General features: G+C 44.5%; 1 protein-coding gene across 1 annotated transcript in view; it reads left to right on the plus strand.

Moving 5' to 3' along the window:
- Positions 1–647: 647 nt before the first annotated feature.
- VSTM4 (V-set and transmembrane domain containing 4) overlaps positions 648–15,819 on the plus strand; it is a 256,023-nt gene continuing 240,851 nt past the window's right edge. The window contains exons 1-3 of the mRNA XM_006874618.1: positions 648–787; positions 2,058–2,284; positions 14,779–15,177. Coding sequence (XP_006874680.1) covers positions 648–787; positions 2,058–2,284; positions 14,779–15,177 — 766 coding nt within the window. The remainder of the gene's footprint in view (positions 788–2,057; positions 2,285–14,778; positions 15,178–15,819) is intronic.

Raw genomic sequence — 15,819 nt, forward strand, 5'->3', positions numbered from 1 at the left:
AGCTTGTAAATCCTTACAGGAGCAGAAAGTCTCATCTTTGTCCCAAGGAACCACTGGTAGTTTTGAACTGCTGGACCTTGAGATTAGCAGCCCAACTACGCTAACAGAGCTCCTTCTTCCCACTGGGGAGAGGGAAAATTGCCTTTGTATTGCTGCCACCTAGGACATGCCCTGTGTGTAAGTCTCCCTAATAAATTAATTTTACTGCCATACTGGAGTTGTTCATTACTTTCTTTGATCTCACAGCACTGTCTATATTTGGAGGCAAATTTTGAGATACTGGTACATACAGTGACAGTTGGCAAACTAGTCAGGAGACTGAGGACATGAGACACAATACTTTGGAGTGAGGTCTGGGGAAGTCCTTGGTTGGTCAGCAACTTCTACATGTGGAGGTTTGGTCCCTGTGCCCAATGTGTGTAGAGAGCCCCATGGGTAGAGGGATACCCTGAAATGTCTAGTAACATAGCACAGTTGTGTAGAAGCACACACCATCATAAATGGGGACAGGAGGCTAAGAAAGAGGTGGAAGCTGTGTGATGGCTGCTGTCCTGGGCTGTTCAGTTGGTCACTGATGCCCATTTAGCCACTGAAACATGCAGAAGAACCTTGCAGGAGGAACCACAATTGGAAAGAGATGTGTGGCTATGACTGATATTCTGAACAGAAGTGTCTGTGAGGATGAGAAACTCTCCTACAAGTTTGCAAAAAAAGGGAATGTGGGAGGGGAGTTACCCCAAGCAGATGACTTTAGGCAGGAAATGTTTCAAGCCAGTTTTATGACAATGTGATAATACATCTCCACTGTGTTGACCTAGCTGTCTGGGAACTTCGACCAGAAAGGAAAAGAGACCATTGCAACTTGGCTGTGGAATATTGAGAGAAAGGGGTGTCAACCATAAGAGAGTGAGAAGGAAAAGCCTAAAAATCCTGTAGGATTTGTATCCAAAGGCCACTTGGGAGTAACCCAAAAGCACATCAGATGTAGGAGGACTTAGTGACTGCCAGGATGGCAGTGTATATATACATATAAGGGAGCTCTGATAGTGTAGTGGTTACGAATTGGGCTGCAAATCTCAAGGTCAACAGTTTGAAACTACCAGTCACTTCGCGGGAGAAAGATGAGGCTTTCTACTCCCGTAAAGATTTACACCCTCGGAAACCCTGTACAGGGTCACTATGGGTCGGAACCGACTCAACGGCACTTAACAACAACAACAATATATAGAGAGAGACAGAGACAGAGAGACAGAGACAGAGAGACAGAGAGACAAGGAACCAGCTTTAAAGAATCCAAAGCCTGAACAATTTCACCTCTGAGTCCTATTACCTGCCTCAGAGGAAGTGCCCCTTGCCTCCAGGTGGACTCTGCCAGTCCCTAGGAACTAAGGGTGGGGCGAAGGTTACCCTTAAGTTGGTGCCCAGCAAGGGGACAGGAGGCCCCACATAGAGTTCACAATACATTGGTCAAGCACAATAAAGCAGTGGGCGCTAGCTCTGGCACCCGTTTCTTTGGAAATCTGAGCAGTTTCAATGCCCTACCTTGGCACTTGAAGGATATGGTGAAAAAGTCCATCCACAGTTGCCGGGCCACCTGATCCTACAAACAAGGCATGCTTCCCTCAAAGGTCAATACTGTTGCTGCTACGTGCTTCCACACACTCTGAGCTTGTCTATGTGAAGTCTCTGGGGTCCCCATCATAGATACCATTGTCCAAGTCAGGAAAGAAGAGGGCTGTTCCCCCAGTAACTCCATTGGAGCAATCTACCAACAAGTTACCAAGTTATACCTCAGGGCATGCGTTTGGTAGAGGTCCTCCCCCTACTTCTCTTTCCCTCATCTCTGTTCAGGTCCCAGCTGCACCCCACACCTCTCTAGGTGTCATGCCACACATTTCAGCTACACATCTGCTGTGTCGCATCTGGCATAATCAATGAGCTCTCTGAGTCTAACTTTTTTCATCTGTGACATGGAGATGGTGAAAAGGAGACACTGAAACTCGCTGGGAGAATTAATCCCAACTTGTGCCTCTCAAGAGTCCCTCTTCCTTCTCCAGGGGCAAGGGACCCAGCAGCCCTCGCAGGCGGGGCACGGCGGCGCTAGGGGCCCGGGGGCGGGTGCCGGGCTGGGGCGGGGCGGGCTCCTCAGGGGCGGACCTAGGAAGGGCGCCTGGCTGCGCCGCGTCGCTGTGCCTGGCTGTGGCCGTGGCCGTGGCCGTGGCCGGGGAGATGCGGCCCCTGGCCTGGGCGACGGCCGTGCTGCTGGCTTGGGCCCCAGTTCCTGGTAAGTGGCGGAGGCAGGGGCGGGAACGCGGGGTTAGGGCCCAGTCGGGTCGGCCAAGGTGGCGCCGCCGCCTCGCGCCCTTCCCCGCGCCCTGGCTAAGGGCCTGGGGCGGGCTGCGCTTGGGCACCAGAGGGGGAGGTGGGGTCACGAGCTGCCTCCCCGGGGCTGCGCCATCCGGGGGCTCTATGCAGTGTGGCGTCACGGGCCTGGCGGGGCTGGTCTCGGCATAGCAAGATACTGCAGCTCCGTCTGGCCATCAGGTCGCCTCCCTCTCCTGCTGTTGGCCCCCGGTCAGGGTTGTCACTGTCTCCGGGCACTCCCGGGCTCTCTGCACGCTAGGCTGGAGGACCTTTCCACCTGGACGCGGCTGTCGGCTCCTTTCCCGGCTCACCTAAGGGCTCCGATGCTCGTGCAAGAACTCAAAAAGGAGAGCAGGGGCTGCTTCCCTTCCTAGTGCGCAGGCCTCAGCGTGGAAGATTTAAGCCGCAACGCGCGACTCTCAGTAGTTGTTTTTGTTTCACAGCAGTCAGGACTGTCAACAGCTTCTCTGGGCTCTGGTTGGAAGCGTACTTAGAAGACACAGTCCTAGTGGGTGGATCTGGCCTCACCGGGAGAGGATTACTGAGGATTTGCTCTGGGGTGTTTTAGGCGTGGTGATGGTGATGTAGGGGATCGCGCATGGAACGAAATGGGGCCCTGAAACGCGAGCCTTCGCCCTCCACTTGGCCCGGGATACCGTCTTTGCGCACATAGACTTCCGCCAGGGCTTTGTTGTTAAGTGCCTTTGAGGCAGTTCCTACTCATAGCAACCTGTGTAGGGTTTCTGAGGAGCGGCTGGTGAGCTGGAACCACCGACCTTGCAGTTCAAACCTTAGCATCACACCAGGACTCTCTTAGAAGTTGCTGAAGAATTTTACCTCTTAATAGTGGTTACGAATCGGACTGTGAACCGCAAGGTCAGCAGTTCAAAACTACCAGCTGTTCCGCGGGAGAAAGATGAGGCTTTCTGCTCCCGTAAAGATTTACAGCCTCGGAAGCCCTTTACAGGGTTGCTATGAGTGGGAACCCACTCCATGGCACATAACAACAAATTCCCCTGGCCCTGACCAGTTTGCTCCTTTAGGGTGATTGTAATGTTAATTGGATGATTGTAATGATAATTGGATAATTGTAATGATAATACTGGATGATTGTAAAGATAGATTGTGGCAGACTCCTGGTGTGGCACTGTAGGATAAGCACTGGACTGCGCACCACAGAGGTTCAGACTCACCAGGTGCTCCTCAGAAACCCTGTGCAGAGTCACTATGAGTCGCAACAGATGAAGGCACTAACAACCACAATGATGCACCTTTACTAGGTGCCTTTCTGAGTCCAGGGTGGCCCTGTAGGACAAACACTAATCACAGGACATTGGTTCAAACCCACCAGCCTCAATGCTGGAGAAAGAAGAAGATTTGTAAAGATTTATAGCTTCAGAATCCCAATACAGAGTCACTGTGATAGTTATAGAAGAGTTCTGGTGTGACCGTTCAAAACCACCAGTACTCCTTGGAAACCGTATACAGGGTCACTGTGAGTCAGAACCGACTCCATTGCAAACAACAACATGATTGTTGTTAAGTGCCATCGAGTCGAGTCCGACCCATAGTGACCCTGTATAGGGTTTCCAAGGAGCAGCTGGTGAGCTTGATGAACCACTGACGTTGCAGTTCAAATGACTTTGCAGTCTGATGCATAGCCCACAGCGCCTAGTAGTGGGTTTACTGGGTGCCAAAGTCATGTGGGAAGTGTGATCACATATAATGACAAGAGCAAGTTTTTCTATAGAAAGTGCTTCACAAGTATCAGCTCAGTTAATCTTGACAACAGCCTGTGAGGCAGGTACTATTATTATCATCCTCATTTTACAGATGAGAATACTGATTGATCCACCTGAAGTCATAAGGTTGAAGGTGGTGAAGTTGGGCTCTAAAGCCAGTGAAGCTGAACCAAGGCTTTGTCCTTATAGACCCTAACCTATGTTGTCATGGTCTTCTATATGAGGAGGCAGGTACTCCAGAGTTAAGTAATTTTCCTAGTGAAACTGAAATTTGAGCCAGGGTCTGAGGAAGAGGGACTTGGATAACAGCTAGGCATCCAGTGAATCTAAAAAATTCATGTTGTGGGAACTTGCCTTTTTACAGAGCCACTGACTTGGCTGACAATAGTGAGAAGTCTGACTGGGCCTTACACTTGGGTCTTAGCACCTGCCCAACCCTCATGGCTTTCCAAGAGCCAAGTGTGGTCCGCTGATCTGAAGTACAAACAGTGAACTGTCAGTCAGGACACTGCTGCTGGAGGTAGCCTATGGCCTATAGCCTGTGGCCTGGGGGAGTATGGGATTTCTCAGCCTCTGCAGATGGAGGTCGTGCTGCCCCCTTGAAGTGACACTGTACTTATCTTAGTCAATTAGCGCCACTGTAACAGAAATGGGAGTCCTGGTGTGGCACTGTAGGATAAGCAATGGACTGCAAACCACAACGTTGGTTCAAAATGCTCCTTGAAAACCCTAGACAGGGTCGCTATGACTCAGAACCAACTTGACAGCATTTAAAACAACATAACAGAAATACCAAGTGGGTGACTTTAAGAAACAGAAATTTATTTTGTCACAGTTTAGGAGGCTAGAAATCTGAATTCAGGGTGCTGGTGATAAGTGGAGACTTTCTCTGTCAACTTTGAGGGGAGGTCCTTGTTATCTCAAAGGTGATTGGTTTGCAACAAAGACAACCCATTTCCAAATGAAATTATAACCACAGGTATAGGGGTTAAGATTTTTTTTTTTCAAATACTGTATTGTGTTTTTTTCTGTGGTGGTTTATAAAACAATTTCTATACAAGCTGTTCAATGACATTGGTTATGTTGTTGTCAGGTACCATCCCATTGGTTCCGACTCATAGCGACCCTCTGGCATGACAGAATGAAATGTTGCCCGGTTCTGTGCCATCCTCACACTTTGAGCCCATTGTTGTAGCCACTTTGTCAGTCCATCTCAGAAGTCTTCCTCTTTTTCCCTGGCCCTCATTTTGCCAGGTATGATGTCTGTTTCCTCCTAACAACATGTCCAAAGTATGTGAGATGAAGTCTTGACACCCACACTTCCAGCGTTCTTCCAACACAGATTTGTTTGTTAATTAATGTTGATTATACACTTCACAATGGAGGAACAGTCTTATTTTGATTCTAGTTGTTCTGTTTCCATTAATCTAATTTCCCTGTTTCCTTACATTCTCATTTTGTTTAAAAGTAATTACTGTTTAGTCTGTTATAGGTGATTTTTTTCAAGGATCACAGTACATATGGATGATATTTGTTATTTTTTAAGTCATTTTACTATTTAGCTACAAGGTGACCTCAAGGTTAGTTTCAGTTTAAGATTTGAAGAGTAGCAAAGGGCTACTCTGGGATGGTCAGCAGTTTCACAGTGAGTCCAGTAAGGCTGAGTTCTAAAAAAATATTTGAGGTTCTGTTCCACATTTCTTTCCCACTCTATTGTCGTTGTGAAGTGCTATTGAGTCGGTTCCGATTCATAGCCACTCTATAGAGGGTTTCCGAGGAGCAGCTGGTGAGCGTGAACCGCCGACCTTGTAGTTAAAAAACTGGCTTTGCAGTCTGGCACATTAACCCACAGACTGTTTCCTTGTAGATTAATTTCTTTTTTGAGTGTTTGGTTTCTTTCTTTCATGTTTGCTCCAGACAAGTAGCAATCTATAGTTGTATCTTACATGGTCGTTCCTAAGCTTTTAAGATGCCAGAGCCTTAAAACTTTCAGGACTCACCAAATTAGATGTAGAACATAACTTTATGAAATATATTATGTAGTTGATAGAGATTTCTCACAAAACAACAACCCTAATCCTTCAAGCCCATAAAGCTAATCCCATGAGGTATTTTTGGCTATGTCTAATGTGGCACTGTGGGTTAATGCGCCAGACTACAAAGCTGTTTAAACTGCAAAGTTGGCAGTTCAAGCTCACCAGCTGCTTCTTGGAAACCCTATACAGGGTCGTTATGGGTCGGAATAGACTAGACGGCACTTAACAACAACAAAGGGTTCTGGTGTGGCGTTGTGGGTTAATGTGCTGGACTGTGAAGTTGGTTTGAACTGCAAGGTCAGTGGTTCAAGCTCAACAGTTGTTCCTTGGAAACCTATATAGTGTCACTATAGGTCGGAACCAACTTGACGGCACTTAACAATAGCAAGGAGTCCTGGTGTGGTGCTGTAGGATAAACACTAGACTGCTAACTGCAGGTCAACAGTTTAAACCCACCAACCTCTGCAAGGAAATCCTATACAGGGTCACCATGAGTCAGAACCGATTCCATGAAGTCAGAACTGATTCGATGACACTTACCACTGTGTCCCCCACTGTGCTGTGTTATAAATGAGAGGGCTGTGAAAAGGTCATGAAACAGCTTGTCATCTGTTGATTCCATTTTCCCGTAACCTTTAGGGCCTCCCTGGTACAGGCAGTTCACAAATGAGATATGTTCCTAAGTCTCCTTAAATTGAATTTGTAGGTAAATTGAAACAGGTACATAGGTTCTTCTTTAGTGTCAGTTAAATGTTTGTCTTGGTAAATAGTATATATTTTACCTGTGGCACTGCGTGATTAGCTACTACAAGACTGGCAGTTCAAATCCACTAGCCACTCTTCAGGAGAAAGATGAGACTTTCTGCTCCTATGAAGATTTACAGCCTTGGAAACCATCTGCAGGGCTGCTCTGACTCCATGGCATGTCTTAGTGCATTTGTAAGTTTTCCATAAGTGTCTTAAATGCATACCAAAACCAAATCGGAGTTGACTCCAGGGCAGTGGGTTTGGTTTTAGTATGCATGTAAGACACTTAAGAAGAGCTTCCAAATACACTTGTTGTTAAGTGCTCTGGAGTTGATTCCGACCCATAGCAACCTTATATAGTGTTTTCAATGAGCAGCTGGTGAGCTTGAACCATTGACCGTGAAGTTCAAACAGCTTTGCAAGCTGGTGCATTAACCCACAGAACCATGCCAGGACTCCTCCAAATACAATAAGACATCTTAAAATATTACAAAAGAATATGTTACAAAATACTACATACAGTACTACGATGAAGAGAGAGAATGTGTGTGTAGGTGCACAGTACAGGCAGTTCCCGATTTAAAATGGCAGATTTAGGGACAGCTCTTATTAGTCTTTTGATGTTATGTAAAGTTATCCTCACTTTGAAATGATTGAACCAATCCCTGGTGGTTAGTGATTGTGCGCTACTGCGTCCGTTCGGACTCACAGTGACCAAGGCTGTAAATCTTTGTAGGAACAGAAAGCCTCATCTTTGTTCCACGCAGAGGCTGGTAGATTCAAACTGCTGACTTTGCGGTTAGCAGCCCAGCTCATAATCCATTACACTACCAGGGCTCCTTGAGCCTAAGTCCCTTATTTGTTGCTGTTAACTGTTGTCCAGTTGGTTTAGACTCGTAAAGACCTGTATAGGGTTTCTAAGGAGTGGGTGGTAAATTTGAACTGCCGACCTTGCAAATTCAAACTGAATTTGTGGTCCAGTGCTAATCCTACAATGCTACCCTGGTGGTGGTGGTGGTTACATGCCGTGGAGTTAGTTCTGACTCATAGTGACCCTGTACAGGGTTTCCGAGGCTATAAATCTTTAAGGGAGCAGAAAGCCTCATCTTTCTCCTGCGGAACAGCTGGTAGTTTCGAACTGCTGACCTTGAGGTTCGTGGCCTGATTCATAACCACTACACTACCACCCTACTCCAAACAAATTCTTCAACCTAATCACCTTTCTTTGCTGCACATACAACTTTTAAATGGGTCAATTCAGAACCGCTCCACAGGGTTTCCAAGACTCAATCGTTATGGAGTCAGGAAACCTCATCTTTTTCCTGCCGAGCATCTGGTGGGTTTGAGCTAACCAGCAGTCCAATGACTTGCCCACTACAGCGCAAAGACTTCCTTTCCCAACTTACAGTAATGCTAAGAACCATATGCATCGGTTCTGACACTCTCCTATGAATTCCACTTAAAGACAAAGGAGTGGATCTTGTTTGTAACGTGGGCACTGCTTGTACTTAAAAAAAAAAAAAAAATTTAAAAAACGGTTCTTAAAATAGTTTCTCATTGTTGTTTGTTGCTGCTTCGTTCAGTCAGACGCATAACGACTCTACTGACAACAGAACGAAACACTGCTTGGTCCTTCATGCTTGAGCCCATTGCTACTGCCACTGTGCCAATCCATATCATTGGGGGTTTTCTTTTTTGCTGACCCTCAGCTTTACCATGGTGTCCTTCTTCAGAGACTGATCCCACCTGAAAACACTTCTGAAGTATGAGAGACAAAATCTCATCATCCTGGCTTTTAACGAACCATGCTGGCTGTACTTCTTCCAACACAGATTTGTTTGTTCTTCTGGAAATCCATAGTACTTTCGGTATTCTTTTCTAACACCATAATTCACAGACATCATTTCTTCTATGGTTTTCCTTATTCATAGACATCATTTCTTCTATTCACTGTCCAACTTGCACATGGCTATGAGAATACCATGATTTGAGTCAGGTGCACCTTAGTCCTCAAGCTGACACCTTTGCTCTTCAACACTTTAAAGAGGTCTTATGGAGCAGATTTACCTAATGCCATATGTCGTTTGATTTCTTGATTGCTACTTCCATGAGTGTTGATTGTGGATCCAAGCAAAATGAAGTCTTAGACAACTTGAATCTTTTCTCCATTTGACATGATACAATTTATTGGATTTTTATTTTCTTTACATTGAGGTGCAATCCAGTGTAAAGGAGGTGAAGGCAATAGTATTTGGTCTTTATTAGTAAGTATTTTAGGTCCTTCTTGCTTGCAGCAAGCAAGGTTATTATCATCTGCATATCACAGGTTGTTAATGAGTGTTCCTGCAATCCTGATACCATTTCTTCATATAGTCCATCTTCTCGGATTAAATAACAGATCGAATAAATCTGGTGAATGAGTATAACTCTGGCACACACCTTTCCAGATTTTAAACTGTTCTGTGTCCCCTTGTTCTCTTCTTAGTCTGTGTACAGGTTCTTCCTGAACACAGTAAAGTGTTCTGGAATCCCTGTTCTTCTCAATGTTATCCATAGCTTGTCATGATCTACCCAGTAGAAAGCCTTACCATAGTCAATAAAGCACAAATAAACATTTTTCTGATAATCTTTGCTTTCAGTGAAGATCCATTTGCAGTCAGCAGTGATATCATTTGTTCCTTACCCTCTTCTGAATCCAACTTGAATTTCTAATAGTTCCCTGTCGATGCACTATGGGAGCTATTTTTGAATTATCTTCAGCAAAGTTTTACTTGCTTGTGATATTAGTGATATTTTTCGATGATTTCTGCATTCCATTGAAGCACCTCTCTTTAGAATGGATACAAAGATGGTTCTTTTCTAATCAGTTAACTAAATAACTGTCTTTCAAACGTCTTGGCATAGATTAGTGAGCACTTCCAGTGCTGCATCAGTTCATTGAAAGATTTCAATATATATTCTGTCAATTCCTGGAGCCTGATTTTTTGCCAGTTCATTAGATCTTAAAATTTAAAATTTTAATCATTATGCTTGCTATTAGAATCCTTTTTTTTTTTTTTTTTTTTAAAAAGCAACATCCCATAGAATTTCATGGAAGCAAAAATTTTAAAGGTCTCAGACCTTTTCTTCTGTTTTATCATCAAAAAAAGTCTTCTTACTGCTTCTTTACTATCTCTACTTAATGTACTGGAGTTCTCAATTCATTGATATCATCAGCGTGAAAAGAACTTTTACCAGACATACTCATGGATAACTCGCAATCCAAGCTTGAACTACAATCTTTCTGTTTGTAATGGAGTTCCACAACTTGGTTTAATCTATCTAACTCCTATCTCTGTAGGCCTTGATGTTGGATCATGTTACCAAGGGCTCTCTCACTTTTGGCTGTCTTAGCAGACACACCTGTATGCGTTGGCAGTTACAGACCCAATCATGGCCCTTGAGGTATTTATAATAAACATTTCACAAATGTTATCTGATAGTCTGTTTAGGATTGATGGAGGAAAAAACAAAAACACTGCTTAGAAACAATTATCCTCACATTGAAAGCCAACAAAACCTTCTTCGTAATGTTAAAATACATATTTTTTTGTAGAGGAAGAGAACAACTTGAAGAAACTCAGGAGATGGCTTCATACTAATCATTCTTTTTATATTCTTCAAATTGGTACTTAATGCCTTTCTCTTCCTGGACATCAGAAAGAACACCTGGGTAGTCTGGGAGAAGTTTGTATTTCTCTAAATCAGTTTCAAGAAAAAAATGTGTCAGTTTCAAATTCCTGCATGATCCTTGTCACAAGCAGTCTAATATGGTCTGGCTGATTCATGGTATCCTTGTACACAGAGCTGCCTCTACTATCCAAACTTTTGTTGTTATGTGCCTTGGAGTCGGTTCCGACTATCCAAACTATGTCTACTTTATTCCCTAATTCTTACTGCTCAACAAGTTTTAAGGCATCATCCAGACTTTTGGCAAATACATGAGCTCTTTGTGGGGGTTTCCTGGGTGGGGGCCAGGGTAGGCCTCTGTTCTTGCCGATACTCATGGGACACAGCGATGATGCAGTTTAGTGGACAAACTGAAGAACCCCTCCCCCCCCCCAAAAAAAAATACCAAAAAAACCCCAACTAGAAAAAGTCAGTTTCCCTTCCCTAAAGGCATTCCCCCTTTCCCCCCTCAAATCCTCCCGAACTACCAACCCACTGAGCTGGCAGCCCTCCCTAGATAAGAGCCAATCAGCTCGTTACATGTCATCAATGCTCCTCCCTTGACTGCCTATAAAAAGGCCTGCGTGCCTGCTTTTGGGGTCGCCATCAGCTCAGATGGTTGACCCACTGCATGCTGTGAAGAGATCAATAAACGCTTCTGCTGATTGCATATGCGAGAGAGTTTTTTGTGGGGGACATAAAAACTGGCACAACACAAACCATGACAGCAATAGTGAACACCAAGTTCCTTTCTCTTAATATCTAAATGAATAGCCCATCAGCTAATACATTTTCTCCACTGTCTATGTGCCATCTTTCCCAGCTATGTGCATAGGAGCCACATAGGGGGTTAAAAGTTGCCATCTCCTATACCAAGGGTGAGGGCATTACTTAGAACATCAGCTTTGCTGGGAAAGCTCATAACAGATACCAAGGCGACCCGCCAATCCTGGAGCTTGTGTCTCCTGGCAAAGTTTTGTGACCCTTTGGGGCTGTGAGTATCACAGTTTCAACACCTGGTGTTGAAAGTAGAGGCAGGTAGCTGTGCTGGCGATAGATAGATGTATGGGCTGTAATGAACCTCTCTGTGCACAGGGCCTTTGCACCTCAGTGAGAGAAACCGATGCCAAGAGAATGAGGGAAGAAGTGAAGGTAAAAAGGTACATGGATAAAATGCAACCGAAAGCTCATCTTGGAGAGATAGTTCAGTCAGTCTATCCCAACTCTACAAGAGCTCCTATGTAAGGCTTTGGAAGTCCAAGAGTTATTGGTTTCTCTCCAGCATGGAAACTGACCTTCCATGGGGACTGAAGCACTTGGTACATTCTCCTGGTTTTAATCATTTTAACTAATCATTCCTTCATGCAGTGATACTAGGAGGCCCAGCCCACCTACATTGTTGCGATTTCCTGTCTTCTCTAACTCTCTGGACTCCAGTGGGGAGCCTTTGGGGGCGGTGGGAACTGAGATTCTGGAAACCAACAGCTGTGTTTCTGCTTCCCTCTGCTTGCTTTCTGACTTTGAGGCCCTATTAGCCTGGGATCACTTGTTGTTCTTCTAACTGGACAGGCCGGAGGGGCAGTGTAGACCTCAGATAGGTCCTCAGCAATCAGGAGGAGGCCCCCCAGACTGACTGTTGATTTAAATTGGGTGGGATGCATGGTGATAATGGAGGGGCAGTCTTTCTTCGTTTGCCCTGCATGGCTCTGTTCACAGTGAGGTGGGTACTAGATAACATTCTCTTTCCTGCTGAACTGCAAGTATTTCCCAAGAATCTCTGGGCCTGCTTTGCCCTTCATTACTATAGACAGATGAGACCATTCTTTCTACCCACAAAGAACTTGGAGTCTAGTTTATCATTGATCTCTTTCTTCTAAATATATTTTTGTCTATGATTTTTTCAGCGAATAAAATACTATTATGATGTGGGAGGATGGATAATGTTCCTCAAAGATGTTCAGCTCCTAATTTCCATAGGCTGTAAATGAATTGTTGACATGTTAGGTTCTGACTCATGGTGAACCTATGCACAGTGGAATGAAATACTGCCTGCTCCCCAGCATCCTGTTTTATATAGCAAAAACAAACGTGTGAATGTGATAGTTAAAGATCTTGAGATAGGTGGATTATTTTATATTATCTGGTGGGCTGGCTTCTGAGAGATGACGAAGAAAACTAACTCCCAAATCATCTCTCTCGAGGTATTTATTAAATCAATAGTGAAGACCATAAAATGGGATGGTTCCTGTTTACCGATACTGACTTTCTTTCAGTCTGAACACCACAAGGAAGAATACATACTTTTTATGACTTTCTCCCCCACCCCCACCCCCAAAAGAGCCTCAACTTTGTTGACTGGGTGTCTTCTTGACAGGTGTTCAAATCTTCATCTCTTTTATCCTTTCCCTTTGTGTAGTTGAAGCACAAGGCTTCAGAGACTTTTTGTCATATGAAATGTAGGCCCCTTATGTGACTAGAAGGTGACCTTTAGGAAGCATCCCGGGCTGATCAACGAATGGCACTTTTCGGGATGGAGATGGGCTGGGATAGAAAGCAGTTCTGGGGCACCCTTTGCAAAGCATCCTTTTCTGAGCTCCAGCCTCTCGTGCTGCCCATTAGATGCCATCTCCTCCCCCCTCTCCCTCATATATGGCACTGAACCTCTGTGATCTCCCTGAAGCCCAGTCACATGACCTAATCTTGGAGACACCATTTATGTTGTCTTTTGGGAGACAGTAATGCTCTGAAACTCAGCTGCTTTGGCTGGTGTGGGTTGACATGGAAGTAGCACCACCCAGGGCCAATTTTGGAGCAGAGCAGATGCTGGAATGGTCAGTCTTTGGGGTCGTTCTAACTAAGAAGGTAAAAAAAGTGGTGGCTGGGCCTGGACCTCAGAAGCATCTTTTGGGGTGTTGGAGAATCTTATCCCTCCCTGGTTCTGGAGCTTGTTGATTCTTGATCCTTGTGCTTCAACTCTTGAGACCATAGATAAGGAGTGGGCAACATCCAGCAAGGCAACTGCAAGCAGAACATGAAATTTAATAAATCTAGGAACTTGTTTCATAGCAACATTAATTTATATTGTTGTTGTTCATAGCAACATAAATTTATATTGTTGTTGTTCAATGCTGTGGAGTTGCTTTCAAACCATGGCAACCCTGTATAGGGTTTCCGAGGAGTGGCTGGTGAGCTTGAACCACCGACCTTGCAGATCAAACCAACTTTGCAGTCCAGCACATTAACCCACAATGCCACACCAGGATTCCTCGATGGCACTTAACAACAACAATGTTATAAATGGAGTCCTGGTGTGGTGCTGTAGGTTAATGCGCCAGAACACAAAGTCATTTGAACTGCAAGGTTGGTGGTTCAAGCTCACCAGTTGCTCCTTGGAAACCCTATACAGGGTCGCTATGGGTCACAACTGACTTGATGGCACTTAACAACAACAACAATGTTATAAATATCCAAATGGCCCTCGGCCAAAAAGCAGTTCCCTACCCCTACCATAGATCTGGATTCTAAAGTAAGAACTGAGAACCTCTTGTCATCCCAGCTGTGGTACTTGTATGTTCCACCGGGCTGTTCCTGATTCTTTGTCTGGGCTACATCTGAAATAGCTGCGATTGGGAAAGGAGCTTGGAAAGGCAGGCCCAGAGAACAGGAAGACCTAGTGTGGATAAGTGTCATTTATGATGGCTTTTCCCTGTACCAGGGCAGTTCTGCAACCCACAGTGCTGCCTTGTGTCAGGTGCCATGTTTGTCAGGAACACCGAGGAAGAATAGGGGGCTATGGGATATAGATTGAAAAATTTCAAAGTGTTTCAATGTGAAATCTCTTGAATTCTAAACATGAGTACATCAAAACTATTTCTAAATAATTAAGTTAGTTATAAATAAATAATTTATAAATAACTAAAAAATACTCAAAGTATTTGTCTGGGTCCAGGTACCAGTGTTTGGAATCAATGTAGAGCAAACACCCTGGAAACCTCCATCCTGCCTTCGTCATCATGAAGGGTGGCATTGAATGTTGGGGCACTGAATAGCCTGCCTTCCTGGCCGTGCAGGTCATCAGGCCCGTTCACCACCTTGGGACTTTCCTTCCTCCTCAAGAGAAGACGTTGTTTCCTTAAGGGAAAGACAGGATCCTGACCTTCCTCCTTCTCTTTTCTCTGCAGAAGTCTGTGGGGCCCTCAACGTCACTGTTTCTCCAGGGCCTGTGGTGGACTTCCTGGAAGGGGACAATGCCACTCTTTATTGCCATGTGTCCCAGAAGCGCCGGAGAGACAGCCTGTTGGCTGTGCGCTGGCTCTTTGCATTATCGGATACCCAGGAAACGTTGATGATTAAGATGACCAAGCTGAGTGTGGTGCAGTATTACGGCAATTACAGCCGCAGGGTCAACAGGCAGAGGCTGCACCTCCTTGAAGAACAGCGTGGGGCACTGTACAGGCTCTCGGTGTTGATCCTCCGGTCCACGGATCAGGGCCACTACATCTGCAAAGTCCAGGAAATTAGCAGGCACAGAAATAAATGGATGGCATGGTCCAATGGCTCCTCAGCTACGGAAATGAGAGGTAAGGACATGGCCCACCCCAAGGGAAGGATCAGTGGCTCTCCCTCCTCTCAGCTATGCATCAGAGGTAGTCCTTTCTTTCTGGACATAGATAGGAAGGAAGAACTTTCTAGACTGTCTTAGATTCCAAGTACAATATTTGAGGGTATATATTTTTTTTATCACAAATGTTTTATTCAAGAAGACATCTCACAATTTTAATAATACTGTATATTATGCACTACAGTTATATCTTTGGTTACTTTGAACTTGAATTTGGTGTGGCTTGAACACAGGTGAACTTGAATTATAATCCGGAGAATTAAAAAAATAAAATGCATAGTCCCAAATATGAGAAATTATATAATTTTATCATATGCATATAATTTGAAAAGACATAGTTTTATTGTTCTGATAAACTTTTAAAAAGTTTAGAAATGTTTTATTTTAGTGAAAATATACACAGCAAAACATGCTCTAACAATTTTTGCACATATTGGTCAATGACATTCGTTACATTTTTCAGTGTGTCAACATTCTCTTTATTTCTGCTTTAGTTTTGTAACTCCCTGTAACCTAAAGTCACTGCCCCACAAACTTCTCATCTATGCTTTAGAGGAACTGTTGTCCATTTAGTCCCCCACATACATATGGTGTGGCACAG

The sequence above is a fragment of the Chrysochloris asiatica genome, unplaced genomic scaffold, assembly GCF_000296735.1.
Source record: "Chrysochloris asiatica unplaced genomic scaffold, ChrAsi1.0 scaffold00289, whole genome shotgun sequence".
In the NCBI taxonomy this organism is placed as follows: domain Eukaryota; kingdom Metazoa; phylum Chordata; class Mammalia; order Afrosoricida; family Chrysochloridae; genus Chrysochloris; species Chrysochloris asiatica.